The following is a 19,375-nucleotide window of genomic DNA, read 5'->3' as shown; positions in this document are numbered from 1 at the left end:
CTAGTTTTTCCATAACAACGTTGCCATGAACATCCATACATGTCTGTCCTCATGCGTATTTGGGTAATCTTCTCAAGGGGCAACCTTAGAAGTGTGTTGTGGATTATGTGTATTTTCAGATCTATTGGCCCTTGACAAATTGTTCCCAAGTAGTCATCCCAGTTGATGATACTCCCACCGGTGTGAAAGGGCTCCTCTTGTCTCACACCTTCCAAGACACGCTATTAGATGTAGTAATTTTTGCCAATCTATGAAAGTGAGATAGAATCTCATTGTGGTTTTAGTTTGCATTATCCTGATTGTTGATAGGATAGAACATCTTTTTATTATAGATATTGGGGTTATGATTAATAATCCTGGTTATTGCCTAAGGTATAACAGGTTTTCTATTCTATGCACTTTCTCTTCCTGCCCTTGCTTATTTCCCCATTGGATTATTTATCTTTTTCTTATTGATTAATTGGTATTCTTTGTGTCTTAGGTACTAATACTATTTTATTTTATTTATTTATGAGACAGAGTCTTGTTCTGTTGCCCAGTCTTGACTCACTGCAATCTCCACCTCCCGGGTTCAAGTGAGTCTCCTGCCTCAGACTCCCAAGTAGTGCGTGGCACCATGCCTGGTTATTTTATTTATTTATTTATTTTTTTTTTTGAGACAGATCTCCCTCTGTCACCCAGGCTGGAGTGCAGTGGCACGATCTCGGCTCACTGCAACCTCCGCCTCCTAGGTGCAGGCGATTCTCCTGCCTCAGCCTCCCGAGTAGCTGGGGTTACAGTTGCACGCCACCATGCCTAGCTAACTTTTTTGTATTTTTAGTAGAGATGGGGTTTCACCATATTGGCCAGGCTGGTCTCGAATTCCTGACCTCAGGTGATCCACCTGCCTCAGCCTCCCAAAGTGCTGGGACTACAGGCTTGAGCCACCACTCCCGGCCAATTTTTGTATCTTTTGTAGAGACGAGGTTTCACCATGTTGGCCAGGCTGGTCCCAAACTCCTGACCTCAAGTGATCCTCCCGTGTCAGCCTCCCAAAATGCTGGGACTACAGGCATGAATAACTGTGCCCGGCCAGATACTAATAGCATTTTATATGTGCTTTGGCCATCTTCTGATCCATGGCTTACTCTTCCTTTTTTCTTTGACTCAACATGTACTGCGCTCTGTTAGAGTATTGCCAAGCCCTCCCCTCCAAGTATGAAGCTGACTTAGCTATATCTTCAAGGAATGTAGCATATACTCAGAGTATTAAAAAGTCCTACAGGAACCAACAGGAGGGCTGGGGAAACATTCAGACAACACTAGATCTGGTAGCAACAACCACCACAGCAAAGAAGATGTATTAGTCCATTCTTGCATTGCTATAGAGAAATGCCAGAGACTGGGTAATTTATAAAGAAAAGAGGCTTATGGTTCTGCAGGCTGTATAGGAAGCATATGCTGGCATCTGCTTGGCTTCTGGGGAGGCCTCAGGAAACTTACAATCATGGCGGAAGGCAAAGGGGGAGCAAGCACCTCATGTGGCTGGAACAGGAGGAAGAGAGGGAGAGTGGGAGGTGCCGCACACTTTTAAACAACCAGCTCTCACGAGAATTCACTATCACCACGACAGCACCAATGGAGATGGTGCTAAACCATGAGAAACCACTCCATGATCCTGTCACCTCCCACCAGGTCCCACCTTCAGCATTGGAGATTACATTTCAACATGAGATTTGGGTGGGGACAAATATCCAAACTATATCAGAAGGGTCTGGCCAGGCCTGAAGGAAAGGGCCATCCAGTTAAGCAAAGCACAGAGACATGAAAGTGGGTGGTCAGCCGAGAGTCTTCCTCATTTCTTTCCTAGCCTTAGCCTCTTGGCTCTTCGGCACCTCCATTCCCACCTCCACGTCTCACCTGCAGCCAGGACAGCTGAGCACTTCTGCCTCCTCTGTCTCTACTGCTTTCCATGTGACCTCAAGCCCTGTCCTGGGACCCTCACCTCTGCCTCCCTGCCGGGGAGCAGGCTGGATTTTCAGCAGTTGCATCTTTTAAACCTTGCTTATGCTCTTTTTTCTTGTACAGAAGTTTACATTTTTGATGTCTATTGATCAGTCAACCTTCATGCGATGTGCTTTTTATATCTTACCTACAAAATCCTTCTCCATGCCAAAGTCAGACTTTCTTTTCTTATAGTAAAAATAAATAAAATATCACAAAATAGAAAATTAAAAAGCTTGTAGTTTCCTTTTTTCTTTTTTTTTTTGAGACAGAGTCTTGCTCTGTTACCAGGCTGGAGTGCAGTGGCGTGATCTCGGCTCACTGCAACCTCCATCTCCCGGGTTCAAGCGATTCTCCTGCCTCAGCCTCCCAAGTAGCTGGGATTACAGGGACGCACCACCACACCCAGCTAATTTTTGTATTTTTAGTAGAGATGGGGTTTCATCATGTTGGTCAGGATGGTCTCCATCTCCTGACCTTGTGATCCACCCACCTCGGCCTCCCAAAGTGCTGGGATTACAGGTGTGAGCCACCACCCCCAGCCTGTAGTTTCTTATACTAGTTTCTGTTTTTTATACTTTCATCCATCTGGAGGTTTTCGTATTTGTAGTTAAAGTTACTTCCTTTTTTATGCCTTTTCCGCTGCGTTGATGCTTTCAGGGTCCTCTCTGAGGTCTGAGGAGTGTTCTTTGACAGTCTTGTCGCTATCTGCCTTGCGCTGCTTTGCCTCCTGTGGGCGTCACCAGGTGAGGGCAGCCAGTGTTCGTCTGGCGGGTTTCTCTGTATCTCAGGCATTGTTTGTGACATTGATGGTTTTACTTTCATTTTGTGGGCTGGCCCCAAAGGGCTTGGTTTAACTTTTTGAAGAGAGTTCATTCAGTTTCTGAAACCCACACATTGCCTATTGAGTATGTGTTGAGCCTGGCACTGGAAATGCCCTCAGATCTGTGAATACTGCCAAGTAGGGGATCCCGGGACACCCTAATGATGCCTCTGCCAACCTTGAACTCACAGCCCCATTGTGTTTTCCATAAGAGATGAGAGGTACTGATAAAGGATGTTTGCCTGTGTTAGCCTTATGGAAGCAAGAGTTGCATCCAAGGAATCAGGGTGCTTTGAACTTTTCCCACTCCCGCCTACACGTTTTAGGTCAAGAGAAAACAAAAATATCCTTCCAACAATGTGTGTTTTCTACAATTTAGGTGAGAAAAAGATAGGAAAATAATAGTTAACCAATGTATAGGACTCTCCTGATAGGCGGTCACAATGGTCCTGGAGCACATGTCCAAGGTGACTGTCATAAATGCCTGTGGGAAACTGCATCTTCACAAGAGACTGTTGCCCGGACGCCCCCTTGTGTTGCCTTTGCTGTCCTGCCACCAAATGCTTTGCTGGCATCTTTCCAAGCAGAGAGGAGGTGCTGGAAGGTGAGCATAGGATGACTTCCAAGTCAGCCCTTGAGTCTTTTTGCCAAATAGCATCTGCCAGGGCACCCTTCCTCCTGGCCTCAGCCTGCCTGCCTCTTGCCGAGGGCCATGGCATCTTTTAGGAACTGGAAAGTGTCATTGACAGTTGGCAGTTTTTACGTGTTTATTTCTGCCTAAATATTTTGCTTTTCACTTTTCACTTTTTCCACTGCATATTAAAATTTTTCTTTTTTACCCTGTCTTTGTGATTTTTTCCTTAGGCCGGAAGCTGAGAGGAAAAGCCTTTTATTTTGTCAACGGCAAAGTGTTTTGTGAAGAAGACTTCCTGGTGAGTGTGTCACCAAAGCCTCCCCTCGCATGTCCTGGCCAGAGTCGGAGGGCAGGGGCCTGGGGGGACCTGGGCCAGCGCGGAGGGAAGCTGCACTGCTGGAGAGAGGGGCCCTGCCTTTCCTTCTGTAGATGCATGGGGCTGGCCGTGTTCCTGAGGCCAATGGCAAACCACACAGCCTTGTACTTTGAAGGAACTGTGGGGTCACTTGGCTATCCTCTTGCTGCTTTCTGCAGTTCTGCCTCTTCCACCACCCTGGACTCCCCCTCTTAGACCTCTGGACTGGGACCTGGGCTCTCTTCTTCTCATCCCACTCTCTCTGGGAATCTAGCTTCTCCCATGGACTGGAAGTCCATCAATGTGCCAGTGGCTCCCAGACCTGAGCTCTAGCCCTGCCGCACCTCTGAGGCCAGCTGCTGGCATCCCACTGGCCCCTGGGCTGTGTCCCAGTCCCTCACCATACTTCTGTGAAGCAGAAAAATCTTACCTTGCCTTGGGTCCTGATCTGTGAGAATTGCCTCCTAGGTTTGTCCTCAACCCCACCTCCTTGGATGCAGCCAATCGTTGAACTCTGTGCTGCCATGTCTTCCACAATTCTGCCTCTGTTCACACCTCCGGCATGGCTCAGCCAGGCTAGCTTAACGGCCTCCACACACCCGCATCAAGAGGCCTTATAGGGCATAAACCTGGCCTGCTTGGTCCCAGCATGTGCAGAAGCTCTCCGAGGTCTGGAATCCCCAGCTGCCCACACCTGTGCAACCTCATGCCTTCGTGCCTTTGCTTGGGCCATTTCCCCTGCTTGCAACGTCTTGCCCCTTTATTTTCCCAGATCCCCCCAACAGCCTTCCTGTCCCTCCTGCACCCACAATGGAGGAGCTCCTCTGTGCTGCCACCACGCCCGGGGCCTGCCCTGGCAGGGCTGTGGGCTGTTAGCCCTGAGCAGTATGTCTGCTTACAAGTCTCTCCTCCATTGACTGAAAGCTTCCAGGGTAGAAAGAACATGACTTCACACCTGCAGACTCTAACACGATGCCATGCAGAGTGGGTGCTTGGTAGATGGTGGTTGAAATGACCCTGTCATCTCAGGGATGAGGAATGTGAGATGCAGAGATGGGCTCAGGGCCAGCTTCTCCCTGCCTTCCCTTGGAGAAAAGCTCTATTTGGTTTTCACTGAAAAGTTGATTCATTATGACTCCTGTTGGCCAGAAACAGACAAGCAAACCCAAATGGGCTTAAGTAAAAAGGAAATTATTCCAGCAGTGCCTCAGGAGTCATTTTCTCCACAATTTTTGGCCCTGTATCTCAGTGTTAGCTTCAGTCTCAGGTCCTGTGTGATGGCCAGATGTTGGCAGGACCCCAGAGTTTACATTCTCTCAGTTTCACATCCGATGGGCAAGAGTGCCAGTCCCTCCTTTGGAATCCTCCACAGATGTCTCCTGGAGTCTCATTGGCTCTTACTGGGCCACATGCCCACCCCTGGAAAAGCTATCAGTGCTGGAGGAATGCAAGGCTCTGATGGGCCAGATCTGTCAATGCCCTGCCTGGGCCCTGGCATGGAGCCAGCCCACATGGTGATGGGAGCCACGTGGTGTGGAGCTGGGGGCTGGATCTCAAATGAAAATAAAGAACTATTACCCCCAGAATGGGGTGTAGGTGCCAGACGACAGAAACCTACACCACATGGTGTAGAGTTGCAGAAAGTTTCCCTTTTTTGTTTTTCCCACCTTCCTTTCATAAGGTTTCCCCCAGTTAAGTTGTTTGTAATACCCAAACTTCTAGTCTAGTGTGTAGCATCTAGTATGTTTTTTGAAGAGAGCAACTCATGTCTTTCAAGACTGTGTGTGTGTATGTGTTTAGGTAAGATAAGGTAAGGTAAAGTAGATATTTATCAAGTTTCTTTGAAGCTAACTATAAAAGGCATTAGCTTTTTAACCAGAACCAGAGTTGAATTTGATTCCCGTCCTTACCCTTTGTTGGCTGTGTGACCTTGAAAAGTTCACTTAACCTCTCTGAGCTGCCCTCTGCTTCTATTTGAGGATTCCGGGTAATAATGTACACCTTGCAGAATTGTCATAAGCATTAGAGTGGTGGTTTCAGAATCCCCTGAAAGGCTTGTGAAAACACAGATTGCCAGAACCCACCCCCTGAGTTTCCAAATCAGTAGGTCTGGAGTGGAGCCCAAGGATTTGCATTTTTTACAAGCTTTCAAGTGATGCCAGGGAACTGCTCTTTGAGAACCACTGAGATGGGATTAAAGCATCTCTATATACAGTCCCTTACATAGAGCCTGGCATGCTGTGGGTGCCCAGACACAGTCATTGTTAGAGTGAGTGGTACTAGTATTTGTGATGGCTTTTGTGGCAGAGAATGTTCTATGACTCAGCCCACAGCTGTGTTGTACTTGGGGATGACAGAATTCTGCACAGAGTGACACATCTTTCTGAGAAATTCCTTATAATCCTCTTGGCTGGTGGGGAAGTGGCTGATTCATCTTACCAGTCTGGGTTTAACTTTCTTTTCTTTTTCTTCTGCAGTACTCTGGTTTCCAGCAGTCGGCTGACAGGTGTTTTCTTTGTGGACATCTGATCATGGACATGGTGAGTAGGTCAGCCAAAGAAGAGAACAGCATCTCATGTGGAGGAGGAGGTGTTCAGAGAAAAAAGAAATTAATAATTGAGGACAGTGTTTCTTATCTTGATTTGTGGTTACGGCTGGGCGCAGTGGCTCATGCCTGTAATTCTAGCACTTTGGGAGGCCGAGGCGGGCGGATCACGAGGTCAGGAGTTTGAGACCAGCCTGGCCAATATGGTGAAACCTCGTCTCTACTAAAAATACAAAAATTTTCCGGGCGTGGTGGTGCACGCCTGTGGTCCCAGCTACTTGAGAGGCCAAGGCAGGAGAATTGTTTGAACCCTGGAGGTGGAGGTTGCAGTGAGCCGAGATCACGCCACTGCACTCCAGCCTGGGCGACAGAGTGAGACTCCACCTTAAAAAAAAAAAAAAAAAAAGTCCCTGTAAAGTGCAGCTTGCTTGTTCTAATAGAACCCACATTGTTGGCTTTTATTGGAATTAACATCTTTAACCATCTAGAGCACACGATGTCATGTTTCCAATAATGCTTTCTCCTCCTCTGGGCTGTTTGAATCATACTGGCCTCCCTCTGGCTTCTCTGTGATCCTTGTGGCATCCCAGGTGAGATGCTAAATACAGTCTGTTTTTACTGCAGAAATCTCAGCTACCTTGGAGTCAAATGCAGAAAGCCAGAGGAGCAAAGTTGTTTTTCTCCCTGTGTTATGCCCAGCTCACACCATTACGAAGATGAGTTTTTAGGGCCTGTCATTTAGTTCTGAGACAGCAGAGCAAGGACCAGGTTTTATACATTCCATTATTTGCTCAGTCGCTGGCTCTCTGAGGTTATTTTGGGCTTCAGGTCTTCAGTGGGGACAATTTTTCCCTAGAGGGTTAGGTTATGAGGTTAATGAATACAACATCAAATTGTTCACCATTGGAAACTAGCCTTTAAGAAGTTCTTTAATATACTGATCAGAGAAAATGATTATATAACATACTTTTGGTTGGAAAGAGTTAAGTCCCTCTCTAAGCTGACTCATTAATTTCATTCTAGAGAAGATAATTTCTAATCATTAGTATTTTTAATTTTACCGTTTTATTGAGAAATAACTCATAGAGTAAAAGATACTAATCTTAAGTGTACATCTGAACGAGTTTTCACATGTGCATATACCCCTGTAACCACCACCCAGATCACGATGTAGAACACTTCCCAAACTCCAGAAAGTTCCTTCTTGTCTCTTCCCACTCAAGACCCCACTCCCACAAAGGCAACCATTATTCCAACTTCTATTGCCAGAAATTCATTTTGCTGGTTTTGGAACTTCATATAAATAGAAACATATAGTATAGACTCTTTCAGGTCTTATTACATATGTTTTTGAGCTTCATCCATGCTGTTACCTATATTGGTAGTTCATTGATTTGTATTGCTAAGTGGAATTCCATTGTATGGATATAGCACAATTTATTTCTTCATCTCATGTTGATGGGGATTTGGTGGTTTCTAGTTTTTTGCTATTTATGCATGAAGCTGCTGTGAACACTCTTGTACATGTCTTTGATGGACATAAACACTCATTTCTACTGGTTATACGCTAATATTTATAAAACATCAGTGACCCAGAGCCCTCCCTATTCATGATGAATATCTGCTATCTCCCAGGCTTTGATAGACCTCAGCAGAGGTCTTAGCCCTGTTAGAGCCATGTCCTCATTAGTAGCCAAGACCTCCCTGGGAAACGTGGCCCTTCCCCCATGCTCGCAGTAGAAGGTAGGCAGAAGCTACATATGCTTACCTCTCCTTCCCAGGTAACTTCTAGACTCTGTAGGGCTCTATTTCTTTAGCAGAATTTGCCTTTGTTTTTAGTGTCCTTCTGACAAACCTACTGCATATGAAGTCAACATGGTCCAAATTTATGAGTATGATTATACCCTATTCTTAGTTCTAGTAATCCTAAGACTTCTTTGGATAACCTCAGGGTATGTCATTTATCTATTGCTGCATGACAAACTACCCTAAAACTTTGTAGTTTAAAACAACAGTGATTTCTTATTTATCATCAAGCTTCTTGCTGTGGGTCAGGATTTAGGTCAGGGTTCAGCAGGCAAATTCTTCTGCTCTTTGTGGCATTGGCTGGGGTCTCCTACTTAACTTTATTCAGCTGGTAGCACTGTTGAACTGGAACATCCAAGATGACCTCTCACCCTCCAGGCCCCTCTCCCTGTAGCCTCTAATCATTCAGTAGTCTAGTTCAGACTTCCTTACAGCAAGAGGTAGGAAGTGGAAGTTACCAGTCTTCTTAAGCCTTTGACTCAGAAATCTCAGAACATTGTTTCTTCTGCTTTCTGTTAATTAAAGAAAGTCACAAAGCCAGTTCTGATTCAAGGGGAGAGGGAAATAGTCTCCATCTCTTGATGTGAGATCTCTACCATATGGGATAGATAGTATGAAGTTGAACCTGCAGTCTTTCAGGTCTTCTCTAGGACTTGAAAACTTTTAGTGAATGTCTAGACAGAACCCCAGCTGTCTAACTCTTTGTGTAAATTGTCTCTCTGTATACCCTTTTGTTAATAGAGGGGTACATTCTGGGCTTGCAGGTTAGAACCAGGCATAGTCTTACATAAAAAAAGTATTACAGCTAGTCACAATGCAGCAAAATGGCATCTTTTTCCAATCTTACTTTAGGCACAATGTGGATTAAATTAATTTAAGGATCTCTTTCTGCCAAGGCAGCATTCATCTTGGGGAAAATACATTCCAAGGTCCAAATTGCCAAATGAGTTTTGGAAGCCCAGCCAGTTGTTCTTCCTGTTTTGCCTTACTGCAGATTGAGAGGGCCCTCAAACATTAGTGAAACCCAAGAGGGAATGAGGAAGCTTGAAAGCTGAGCATTCAGAGGAAAGCTGGAATAGCACAACGCCCTCCTCTTGCCTTCTTGGCTGGAGCTTGTGCAGTGTGGAGTTATCTGCCTGAGGCTTCCAGGGGAAGGAGCTGGAACACAGCATATCTTTATCCCTGGGTCTCACAGTGTACTGACAAGGCTTCCCCAAATCCAAAATCCCCTTTCTTCAGCCTGTTTGAAGGCTTTCTGTGTGGGCTCCCACTGCTGGATGCTGATGACCGTTCTGTACATTCTTTGCAGATGCATGTTTTGGTGTGACCTTGCTCATGTTGATTCTGTAGTTCAGTTGTTTTTGCTAAGTTTCATAACACAGCTAATTGCAGAAATGAATCTTCTATTAAGTCAGTGAAGATGCTTTCAACTGCAAATTATAGAAAAAATCCAGACTCAATTCAAGTTAAACCAATGATCCTCAAACTTTAATATATATCAGAATCACCCTATTAAAATACCAACTGCTGGGCCTTACCCCCAGAGTTTCTGATTCAAGAAATCTGGGGTGGGGTCCAAGAATGTGCATTATTAACAAGTTTGCAGGTGATGCTAATGCTGAAGGTCTGGGGGCCACACATCGAGGACCACTGACTTCATAGGAATGATATTTTATCTCACCTAAAAAGAGCTTGGAGGTACACGGTTCCATGATGAGTTAATTCAGTTACTTACGGACCTCACCAAGGATGTTCTTTCCATCTCTTCTCTTTCCTGCTCTCCATGTCTTGGGTCTGTCCTGGTTTCAGGTTGGCTCTGGCAGTTGCAGGTATCCCATCCAGATCCAGATTAAATGACACTGAGAGGAAGAAGTTTGTGGGGCTTTCCCTCTATTGCGTTTAAAAACAACAACAGAGAAACTTTACTTATTACACTTGGATTTGAGGTCATTGGGTTGAGTCAGAACTTCTAGATTATCATGCTCCAGAGTCAAAGCTGCATAGAAGGGGCACCTAAGAGGCAGAAGTGAAGGGGTTCCTTTTGAGCTCTGCCATTTCCACATGGAATTTCTTTTCATTTTTCCGAGTACTTGCGCTTCCCAAATCTGGGAAAGATGGATCCTTCTGTGGCCCTGCTTTGCATTGTTTCCCGCTTCTTCATGGTGGATTTTGGCCCTGGGATTGGCCCATCCCTTCCTTACCATCTCTTTCTATTAAAGAACTATGCAAGAGTTTTCTGTTCTGGGTGAGGGTTGGAAAGGAGCCCTCTTTCCCTCCCAGCTCAGAGACCCTGTGAGAGGCTGCAGGAAAAGGATTCCTGTGTGGTCTCTTCTGTGTATTCATCGAAACAGATTTGCCTTTCCCACCCCATCACCTCTTGCTCTTCTCCTAGGTGAAACTCGGGGGTAAGTGTACTCCGTGTGTGACTGCTCATGTAATCCTTGGACTGATGTGTTTCTCTCCCCTTCCACCATCTCATCCTTCCCTATAATCCCCACTGAGTCTTGGTCTCTCCTCCAGATCCTGCAAGCCCTGGGGAAGTCCTACCACCCCGGCTGTTTCCGCTGTGTCATCTGTAATGAGTGTTTGGATGGGGTGCCCTTCACCGTGGACTCAGAGAACAAGATCTACTGTGTCCGAGATTACCACAAGTAAGAAGGGATGGGAGCAGACAGGACCCATTCGTGTAGGCCAAGCTGATCGCAGCAGAGTGAGCGGTGGAAACCGACAGAACTGTGTTTGCCAGCTGCCCTTAGATCACAGTCCAGCAAAGGCTTAATGGTTTTGAGGGGTACAGCAGAGACCTTGGGAGGTTGGTTGATGCCAGTGTTGACAGGAGTGGGTTAAAGAATCATGTTTAGTGAAAAAATAAAAAAAGAGCACAAAAAACTAATAATCATATTTGTTGCTAGGCCTTGGGAGGAATCCACCAAGCCCTGTGGCTTCGGTGTTACCTAACTTCACAAGGCCCCTATGCAGTGCTGGTTCCTACCACTCTTGGTTTGCCTGGGCCTGTGCTAGGCACCATGAGAGGTGTAAACAAATGGGTTAGTGCTGTCCCCAGAAGAGTGAGAGGCAGCCAGTGTCCTCACTGCAGCTGGGGAGCAAATACTAAGGCATATTCCACAAAGTGAGCCAGGTTCCAGTCATTCTATGAGGGAGGAGAGCAAGGCACAGGAGGCGGCATGGAGGAAGGCTCTGTGTGGATTCCAAGTGCAAGTCTGACTCTGGAATTTGCTCCCAGAAGCAACATTTACTGCTGCTTTGTTTCTACCTGCAGGGTGCTGGCCCCCAAGTGTGCAGCCTGTGGGCTTCCCATCCTTCCACCTGAGGTAAGATGCCCTTCCAGACATGCTCCCAGGGGCTTCTAAGACATGAATATCTCCCTGGGCTCATTTACAAGATCCATGTCCTGTCCTTACAGCTTTTAAGGTATCCTTTTAAAAATCTCAACTCTGGCCTGGTGCAGTGGCTCACGCCTGTAATCCCACCACTTTAGGAGGCCCAGGCAGGAAAATTGCTTGAGGCTACAATTTAAGAACAGCCTGGGCAACATAGCAAGACCTCATCTCTACAAAAAATTGTTAAAAATTAGTCAAGCGTGGTGGCATGTGCCTGTAGTCCTAGCTGCTTGGGCCCAAGAGTTTGAGGCTGCAGTGAGCTATGATGGTGCTACTGCATTCCAGCGGGTGACAGAGCAAGACCTTGTCTCCAAAAAAAAAAAAAAAATGAAAAAAACCCACTTCACCTTTGAGATAAGTCGTGTCCTCACCCTTCCTTGTTGCCTGGCTTCCCCAGCCCAGTACCCTTCTTGTGCTGATTTGTCCCCATAACCAGGGACAAACTCCCTTACTTGATACTAAAGCAGATGAGCAGAAAGGTTGTCTTTTCTTCATTTTTAAAATAAGTGTCCATGTAGGTCTTTCTTTCAGTGTTAACTCTGACATTCTAGAAGGAAGGACTCCTAAGGACTCCTGTCCCTCCCACTTCCCCTCTCATCAGCTTAAATGTATTCTTCTTCCAACAAGTACTCCTGATTTACCTTCTCCTCCCAAGGCCACCTACTTGTTACCCCCAAAACCCTCTTCCCTCCCCAACCCACGGTACATCAAGCCCGACAGCCCCCCTAACAGGTCTCTCCTATGTGTTCTTGCTTTTCTTTGGTCCCAGGGTTCAGATGAGACCATCCGTGTCGTGTCCATGGACAGAGACTACCACGTGGAGTGTTACCACTGTGAGGTAAGCCCCTCCCCACCCAGCCCCCAAAGCCCATTGTAGACATCCAAGAGAAAAGCATCCTGTGTTGACTGGGGCAAGAGGCTGTCAACAAGATTCCGGCAAGGGTCAGTCCTCTAGAGCTTCTGTAGGAAATGGAATGAAGGCTGGTTCTTGGGGGAGGTAGGAGAAGATGGAAATGCTCAAAGTATAAAGGTCTTTCTTCCGCATATTCAGAACTATCAAGTCCTGCAACTATTGGAGCTGCTCTCCCTGAAGCTGCAGAGCTAGGAGGGTCGTGGAGAGCATGGGTTTCAGGTCCTATCTGGGGGCCACATTGTCGGGCAGGTGTGCGATTTGGGGAAGGGACTCCCTTCCCTCCAGCTTGCAGGCTGTTCTATCTGCCTGAAGCTCCTTTCTCAGCCGAGCCCTGGAAATCATGAACCCCCTCCTGGAAACAGGCATGTCAGCTGGTGGTGTGAAGGCGGGTGGGGTCCGCCTTCCCCTTCCTGCCCTGTGTCCCAACCCAGGATGAAGGAGCACTAGTACCTGATGACTGTCAGGAAAGCTAGGGGTCGCCCCTCACCAGCCCTTGTGAAGGGTGACCATGGAATTTCAGCCACAATTAAGTGAATTCACCCATGGAAGGAGATTAGATTCATTTGGTGACCTTGTGGGTAGAGAATGGGGGTGTCCCTCATATAGACTTGTCCCACTGCCAATACTGAAGAAATGGGTGGGAATCATTGCTGCTGGGACCCCAGGTGCCCCAGGTCACTGCAGGAGAAAAGGTGAGGACATTTGCTCAACAGGCCTTTCCACATTTTCTAGACCAGTGCTATCCAAAAGAAATATAAGGGGCCGGGCGCGATAGCTCATGCCTGTAATCTCAGCACTTTGGGGGGAGGCCAAGGCCGGCAGACCACTTGAGGTCAGGAGTTCGAGACCAGCCTGGCCAACATGGCAAAAACCCATCTCTACTAAAAATAAAAAATTAGTGGGCGTGGTGGCACACGCCTGTAGTCCCAGCTACTCGGGAAGCTGAGATAGGAGAATTGCTTGAACCTGGGAGGTGGAGGTTGCAGTGACCTGAGATCATGCTACTGCACTCCAACCTGGGCGACAGAGCAAGACTCCGTCTCGAAAAGAAAGAAGTATGAGAGCCACAAATTAAAGTCATGTATCATTTTAAGTTTTCTGGTAGCCACAATTAAAAAGTTAAAAGAAACAGGTGAGATTAATTATTTTATTCAGTTCAAAATATCCAGCCAGGCATGGGCCCATGCCTGTAATCTTAGCACTTTGGAAGGCCGAGGCAGGGCGATCACTTGAGCCCAGGAGTTTGAGAACAGCATGGGCAATACAGTGAGACCCTGTCTCTACTCAAAATACAAAAATTAGCCAGACATGCTGTGCTTATAGTCTCAGCTACTTAGGAAGCTAGGATCACGTCACTGCACTCTACTCTGGGTGACAGAGCAAGACCCTGTCTTAAAAAAATAAAAAATCTCGCTGGGCGTGGTGGCTCACGCCTGTAATCCCAGCACTTTGGGAGGGCAGATCACTTGAGGTCAGGAGTTCAAGACCAGCCTGGCCAACATGGTAAAACCCTGTCTCTACTAAAAATACAAAAATTAGTCAGATGCGGTGGTGCGTGCATAATCCCAGCCACTCGGGAGGCTGAGACAGGAGAATTGCTTGAACCAGGGAGGCGGATGTTGCAGTGAGTTGAGATCGCACCGCTGCACTCCAGCCTAGGAAACAGAGGGAGACTGTCTCAAAAAAGAAAAAAAAATCTGAATGTTATCTTTTGAACATGTAATCAATATGAAAAAGTTACCCATGAGATTTTTTTTTTGTAACTCCACAATTTATTTTATTTCTTCTAAAAAAAAAGGGGGATATGTGTGAAGATTTGTTACATAGGTATATGTTGTACGTGTGCCATGGTGGTTTGCTGCACCTATTGTCCCATCCTCTAAGTTCCCTCCCCTCACCCCCACCTCCCAACAGGCCCTGGTGTGTGTTGTTCCCCTCCCTGTGTCCATGTGTTCTCATTGTTCAACTCCCACTTATGAGTGAGAACATGCGGTGTTTAGTTTTCTGTTCCTGTGTTTGCTGAGAATGATGGCTTCCAGCTTCATCCATGTCCCTGCAAAGGACATGATCTCATTCCTTTATCCCATGAGATATTTTTACATCCTCTTTTTGTCCTAAGTCTTCGGAATCTGCATTTACACTGACAGCACATTTTAAGTGGTTCACAGCAAGTGCTGTGTGGCTGTGTCTCCTGTGTTGGACAGGCCTCCACGGGGCAGGAGCTGTTTCTGCACTGGCATTTCCTGCCTATACAGAAACACACAGCACCCTCTGCTGATTTTGGGGACTGTGGCCTTCAGGTCAGTCTTGCAGTCTGTTTTGTTTTGCTTCCCCTGGACATGTCTGCCTCCCCCCAGGACTGTGGTCTGGAGCTCAATGATGAAGATGGCCATCGCTGTTATCCGCTGGAGGACCACCTGTTCTGTCACTCCTGCCACGTGAAGAGGCTGGAGAAGAGACCCTCATCTACAGCCCTTCACCAGCACCACTTCTAGCCAGAGCCACTTGCAGACATCATGGCAGGGGATGAGGGGCCGGGGTTGCTGCTGCTGCTTCCGGTGGCCCCTGGGGTGGAAGTGGGGTAGGGGAAGAAGAGGGGCAGGAGGGAGATTTCCTGTGAGCATGTGGGGGGTGCCTTTCCTTTAACCAGGGAGGTGAACACTACCTGCCTGCTGCGTGTATTTTCCAAGTGCTTTTCTCTGTTGCCACATTTTCCTCAGGTTACTCAGGAAAATGCTCCAGCATGTGCGAGCACATGACCTGAGGTTGCATCATAGCAACAAAGGAATCCTCCTGTCCCCTCTGGGAACATTTCATGCTTCAGAGGGAGAGGTTTTTATTGAGCTTGTTTCACAATATCCCCTTGAAGGGACAGCTCAGCTGCCAATACATTCAACCCTTTCTCTTCCTTCAGGAAAATACCTATACCCAAATGCTCCCTCCCCCCATATATATCATGGCATGATTTAAGGCTTCTTTTCACCCGAAAGCTTCAGTTCTTCTGCAGAATGGCTGCAAATTTAATTGCATTAAGGCTAGGAGGAAGCTCTAATGTGTGCTTTGTATCCTGAGACGAATTTGCTTAGAAAACCAGAGTCAAGATTTGAAATAAGTGAGGCAGGGTTTCCTCCTTAGACACTGACAGCATTCTCTGTGCCCCTTCAAATCCTTACTCTCCTAAAGGCAGCTGACGCCGCGACAGAAATTTGCCCTATGTGAGTAAAACATACTTTGGGAGAAGAACTTGGTGCAGGCACCAGGATTTTTTTTTGCCCACATGTTTGCGCTGTTTTTCTCTGGAGTTCTCAAGAGTTGGTGACTTGGAAGGCCGCTTCTGCAAGGCAAGTCTCAGGAACCCATGCAGGTACATCGCTTGCACCTGTTTTTAGCTTATTTAATGATGGGCTTTTGGGAAGAACTGCCCGCATACTGAGAGACAGCTTCTTATAAACAAGGAGAGTTTTTTGTGTGCGAGGTCTCTAAGCCAGCGTGGGAGGGAGCGCCTCAGGATAAGTTATTATATTCATTTCGTTGGTTTCTCTCCTGCCCAATTCTTGGCACAGGCATTATGTTTGAAGAAACCAGTATAAGGTACACTGCTTTTGTCTGTTTAATTTTTTTAGTTGTTTCCCTTCACTTTCAGTCTTCCACACACAAAAAATACCTCACAGATAGAGCTTCACCAAATCACAGATTCAGGAGGAATTTGGCTTTCACACTGGACTCAGATACCTTCTTCAGTGTGTTGGAAACCACTGGCTTCACACAGGCCCAACTCCAGCTGGTCAGGGCAGAGTGATCGTAACTAAAGGTCAGCAGGGAACAGATTCGATTCAGTGCTTTTGCCTTATGCATTTCGGCATCCTAGCTCCCCAGGGTGGCAGGAGCTGAGGGAGGGCCACACACTGGCAAGATTTCAAGACCACTCTGCACTGAAGAGGTAAAATTTGCACTGCAAGTCACATCCCTGAGGCCGGAGGTCAGTACCCCTTGGTATCTCGATTAGAAGAAGCTGCAAAAGAAAGGCAGCCCATTTTACCATTGCCAGCCAGGCCGGGGACACAGGAGCCAGTGTGTGCACTCTGCCTCCTTACCTTGCACCCGGAGCAAGAGGACTGGGTGCTGGGCTGCAGAAGGTGGTAAGTGGAGCTCCTAGCACGTGTGAACTCAGGCTTTTCATTGGGCCCAGCTCCACTTCTAGGCCATGTTTTGACTCATTTGGTAACCATTGCCTGTAAGAAGCACAGAATTGGTGCCATGGATTATCTTTTTCATGTTGATGAAATTCATTCTGTTGGAATCCTTTGGCCAGATGTCACTTCAGCCAGGGTGTGCATCATCATTGGTTCTTTTTCACAGGCTGAGCCCCCTGAAAACCCATGAACGCTGGGGCTGGGGAAGTGAACCCTGAGGTGGGGACCCTCTTTTCCCATCAAATCATCCAGCTCAGTGTGGGGCATGGCAGGGGGGTAAATGAAGCCAGCCAATGTGTTAACCTGTCTCTGTCAACCTAAGAATGTTGGCCTTACTGACACACCTTTGCTCCATGTTCAAGACCAGAAGTAGCTGGGATTTGTTTGTAAATTGGGTAATTAGTTTAAAAATCTGTGATTACATTTTTAAAGTGGCCTAGATTGCGGTGATTCAGATAGGTTTGCAAATATACCATTTTATATTGTTGAGAAAGAACAAAAAGGGAATTTCCAGATGTCCTAGAAATCCTAGCAACAGATTTCTCTGGTTGTCAGTTTCCCTGGAGAAGGCGCCAGATAGGAATCTCCAATCAGTTGTTTTTCTCTCCGCTTCAGGCCTTTGCACAAAAGCCATGAAGAGATGTTCACCTACCTGGTATTTTAAATGTTCTGTAAATTATTAGCCAAATAGAACTGTAATGGGGTTGTATTTATGGGCGCCTAGAAAGAAAATACAAGGACTTGGTAGGCCAAGAAGAAAAGGTTTTAAAATTTAGAATGAATAGCCCTTCTGGGTTTTCTTTTTGACAATTCTTGGACTTTAGGTAAAACAAGGAGGATTGTGGCTGGATTTCAGATCCCAAAGCCAGCCTCCATCTTAGGCCTTTGCCTCCTTGTGCCTTTTAGGTTTTCTTACCCACCGTCTCCTGTTTTGTCTTTTTTTTCTTTTCTCCTACCCCTATCTTGGGACATTCAGAAACTGCCTGGGTGGTTTGAGAAGAGACAACCCAGTTTGATCTGCAATGTAAGGATCCACTCGTAATCTCTCTCTCACTGATGTTATTCCCCCATCTGCCGTCTTGGTTCATCTCACCACAGAAGGGCATTTAGTCCTAACTAGCCATCGGCTGCGTATGGCAGCAGGATAGCACTTCTCACTTCTCTGTGGTTAGTGCTCGAGTGAAAACCTCTTTCAGCTGAGTCCTCCGAGGTTCTGCTGTTGAGTCCTGGGTGGCTGATGGAATGATTGAGGAGGTCTGGTCACCCTCAAGCACCGTTATCGCCTTGTTTCCGTGGGCTTGTGTCACACAAAATGAAGAACAGAAATGTTAGGACTTAAGAGAATGTTTGGAATTCACACCTCTTTGCAGTCCTTTCAAGGCTGCTGCTCTGTGCTGTGTCCCATGCATGTGAAAGTAGAGCTGTGATGGCTGCTGGGACCCTTGCAAAGATCATGTGTGAGAATTGATCACAAGACCACAAATTATTACTGCTTGATGCACTTGTTAAAACTCTATCTGCCAGGAAACCAATTTTTCTTTTCCTTTCTTTTTTTTTTTTTTTTTTTTTTGAGACAGGGCCTCACTCTGTTGCCCAGGCTGGAGTGCAATGGCACGATCTCAGCTCACTGCAGCCTCCACCTACTGGGCTCAAGTGATCCTCCCACCTCAGCCTCCCGAGTAGCCGGGACCACAGGCGTGTATGACTGACTACGCCTGGCTAATTTTTGTATTTTTTATAGAGACGAGTTTCACCATGTTGCCCAGGATGGTCTGGAACTCCTGGGCTCAAATGATCTGCACACTTCCACCTCCCAAAGTGTTGGGATTATGGCCATTAGCCACTGTACCTGGCACAATTTTTTTTTTGTACCCTCCTTTATGCCAAGAATCAGTCCTAATTTCTTTACTATGTGAAGTAACTTTTAAAGGTAACAGAAAAGGCCAGGCACAGTGGCTCATGCCTGTAATCCCAGCACTTTGAGAGGCTGAGGCGGGTGGATCACTTAAGGTCAGGAGTTAGAGACCAGCCTGACCAACATGGTGAAACACTGTCTCTACTAAAAATACAAAATTAGCTGGGTTTGGTGGCGTACGCCTGTAATCCCAGCTACCTGAGAGGTTGAGGCAGGAGAATTGCTTGAACCTGGGAGGCAGAGGTTGCAGTGAGCCGAGATGGTGCCATTGCACTCCGACCAGGGCAACAGAACGAAACTCTGTCTCAAAAAAAAATAAAATAAAATAACAGAGAAAAGAGTGAAATAAATTAGCTATCTTTTATTCTGAGCCCAAACTTGACAGATGTGGGAAATCTCCATATAGTGTATGAAAATTTCATTGTACAGGGAAATTATTTTCCTCTGTGTCTTTACTATAAAGTGATTCAGAATTTTACTGTTACTATAAAATTATGCAAAGTATTGTGACAAAACTGCATCAATTTGTTGACTATTAAAGTGCTCCTTGAACATTATATTTCCTGGGTCTTTTCTGTGTGTGGAGTCAGCAAACAGTGTTTTTTGCTACCTGGACTTTGTCTTCTTTTACAGCTCTGGATTCTTAAAAGTACCACATAGGTATCAAGCCTGTGAAGGGTATGAGATTTTACCCTACTTGCAGGCTAATAAAGTGAGCACACCACATGGGTTCATGGATCCTGGCAGAAGTTATGAGACTCATAGGTCAGAGACAAAGGACAGTTTATTATAGCAATAGCAGTGGCC

At 46.4% G+C, this 19,375-nt stretch overlaps 1 protein-coding gene across 3 annotated transcripts in view; it reads left to right on the top strand.

Annotated features, from left to right (window-relative positions):
• Positions 1–19,125, top strand: part of LIMD1 (LIM domain containing 1) — an 88,337-nt gene extending 69,212 nt beyond the window's left edge. For all 3 annotated transcript variants that reach the window (XM_054480410.2, XM_054480413.2, XM_063661972.1), the window contains exons 3-8: positions 3,671–3,738; positions 6,273–6,335; positions 10,667–10,797; positions 11,427–11,478; positions 12,317–12,385; positions 14,818–19,125. In XM_054480410.2, coding sequence (XP_054336385.1) covers positions 3,671–3,738; positions 6,273–6,335; positions 10,667–10,797; positions 11,427–11,478; positions 12,317–12,385; positions 14,818–14,955 — 521 coding nt within the window. In that variant the 3' untranslated portion in view covers positions 14,956–19,125. The remainder of the gene's footprint in view (positions 1–3,670; positions 3,739–6,272; positions 6,336–10,666; positions 10,798–11,426; positions 11,479–12,316; positions 12,386–14,817) is intronic.
• Positions 19,126–19,375: the final 250 nt, after the last annotated feature.

Source organism: Pongo pygmaeus, chromosome 2 (genome assembly GCF_028885625.2).
Source record: "Pongo pygmaeus isolate AG05252 chromosome 2, NHGRI_mPonPyg2-v2.0_pri, whole genome shotgun sequence".
Lineage (NCBI taxonomy): Eukaryota > Metazoa > Chordata > Mammalia > Primates > Hominidae > Pongo > Pongo pygmaeus.
This window is presented reverse-complemented; position numbering and strand designations above follow the sequence as displayed.